Source organism: Plasmodium malariae, assembly GCF_900090045.1.
Source record: "Plasmodium malariae genome assembly, chromosome: 8".
Taxonomy (NCBI): Eukaryota; Apicomplexa; class Aconoidasida; order Haemosporida; family Plasmodiidae; genus Plasmodium; species Plasmodium malariae.
The window spans coordinates 171,726-174,286 of record NC_041782.1 but is presented as its reverse complement, the minus strand read 5'-3'; the positions used below and the strand labels follow the sequence as shown (position 1 = coordinate 174,286).

The following is a 2,561-nucleotide window of genomic DNA, read 5'->3' as shown; positions in this document are numbered from 1 at the left end:
ACTTTTCTGATATATAATATTTATAGAATAATTATAATAACATAACATTGTCAAAATTAGTTATCATTTCAATGTAGAGAATGGCGTATTACCTATATTCTATGCGTTATATATTCTACATATTCTATATTATTTACACGTCATATTTTACATCATCTCAATATTTAGAAATATAAAGAACTTCTATATGTTTTTTTATTTTTAAAAGATCTAATAGAAAGAACTATTTAATTATTCTATTAAGTAATTTAATAATATATTCTGAATTATTATGAATACATTCAAATATTTTTGTTTTAAACAAAATTATCTTTTAAAAAATAAAATTAAGATAGAAATTGTATAACATATATTTAAAGCTATTTTTATTTTTTGGTATTGTCAAAAAAAAAAAAAAAAATTATATTTATATATGTTGTGTTATGTATTTAGAAATAAATAAAAAATAATAAAAAAATAAATAAATAATTCTCCATTGTCATTAAATTAAGATTATAATAATGTCAATTTATTCTTTTATGGATATATTAAAATATAAATAATTAGACTCAAAAAAACAATAATGAATTTAATTCTATTTATTATAATTGTCGCGTTTTTCCTTTTAACTTTTATTTGCCAATTTTATGATGATTTCGTATGAAAATATTTTAAAAATAAATTTGTGTCATTCATGAATTTTGTATGCTTTTTTTTGTTAATACTTTTTGTTAGAATAAACTTAATTATTCTTTTAAATTACGAATATATGCTTTAATTTTTTAGAATACGTTTAACAAATATTTGAAAGAAAAGCACAATTTTGGTATAAAAATGAATAGAAGAAATTATCGATTATTGGAAACGTGTTGGCAGAATAAACTTTCTAGAAGTGTAAGATTAATGCAACAGTTACCAAATAATGGAATACGAGAGAAAAATGATACATCTTATTACGAAATGGGCGTCGCAAGACAAATGAAACTGTCAAATAGAGCTTTAACAAAAGATGAAGAAAATAATAAACAGTCTATGAAAAATAAAACTTGTATATTTGAAACAAAAAAATATTCCCATTTAGAAAAAAAAATATTCAAAGAATTGGATTATATGGATTTTCTTAAAAGGAGCAGGACAATTAGTGATAAGGTTTACAAAAAAATAATACTTAAAAAATACGGATTACGACATGCTTTACCTCTATTAATATTCGTATTGTTATTAATATCACTTATATTGGATTATTCTTGTTCTTACGGAATAAAAAGATGGTTGTTTAAGGCATTGAAACCCTTATCACCTGATTGGTTCAAGAACTTACATAAATTTTTGAGAACTTCGTATTTAGGTAGTTTCTTCAAGTCTATGGAAAAAGTAGTAAAAAAAACGGTAAATTCTAGTGCGGGTAAGGAAAAGACTGTGAAGATCATAACTGAATCTTATGTAAGCAGTTTTATGATTTTTCTAATTTATGTATTAGCTTTCATTATATTAGGTAGCACAGTTATATTATTAATTATATACTACCATAAAAAAGTTAAAAAATTTGAAAAAATTAGGTTCAGGAAAAGATAAGTAAATAAGATTATATATTTATTTTTATAAGGAAATAGTTTATATGAAGTAATATCTGCAATATCGTTATTTATATATTTAATTAAAATAACTATAATTAACTAAATTTTGCAATTACTCCTGCATATACGCGCCATACATTACACACAAGAATAAAATACATTCATATCTTTTTAGTGAATTTTAACGTTTTAATATATTTGAATTCTTATCATAATGAATTTTTTATGTTAAATATATATGTCATAATATATATATATATTTCCTATTTATATTCATTTTTATAAAAACCCTATTTTTGTACATAAAAATTAATATATAATAGAAAACTTCAAAAGATTATATAGAAATTTTTTGATATTTTTTATTCTAACTAAAAAGTGATTTCTATCGTATATCTTGTTCTAGTGCGCAATTATTATTTTTTAAGGTTATTAAAAAAATATATTGTTAGTTTTAAATTATCAATAAATGTATGCTCTTTGCTATTTAATGAAAGAAAGTTAATATATTTTGTTTTGTTGATATGTATACATATTTTGTTTTATAGTAATAAAATTTTATATATGTCGGTATGAATCTATGTTATGATTATTGGTAATAAAAAATATTTATGTTTATTATTAAAATATAACAATATATATTTAATTTTTTTTTTTGAACATATTTTCTATTTTTCATGCATATAACGATAGGAAGAAGAAGCTACTATAATTTTAAAAATATATATAATTATGAATATACTTTTTTATTCAAAATTAATAATGCATTAATATTTATAACGCTCATATCTAAATAAAATGAAATTAAAAAAACTATTTATTATGCATTTGTAAATAATGCATAGGTATATAACTTTTTTTTTTTTTGGTCACATAAGTTTTATTTTGTTGAATTTAAGAGCCCTATATTTTTTGTACAACGCTATATTATATAAGTGTAAGGTATATGATTTCATAAATGAATGTTTTATTAATAATTTTCGTGACTGAATTTTACATAATAAA

At 19.7% G+C, this 2,561-nt stretch overlaps 1 protein-coding gene across 1 annotated transcript; it reads left to right on the top strand.

The window, feature by feature from the left end:
• Positions 1-562: 562 nt before the first annotated feature.
• Positions 563-1,554, top strand: PmUG01_08013600 (fam-l protein; the record flags this gene model as incomplete). Its single annotated transcript, XM_029004303.1, has 2 exons — positions 563-637; positions 766-1,554. 2 exons carry the CDS (start codon positions 563-565, stop codon positions 1,552-1,554), a joined length of 864 nt encoding a protein of 287 aa, XP_028861005.1.
• Positions 1,555-2,561: the final 1,007 nt, after the last annotated feature.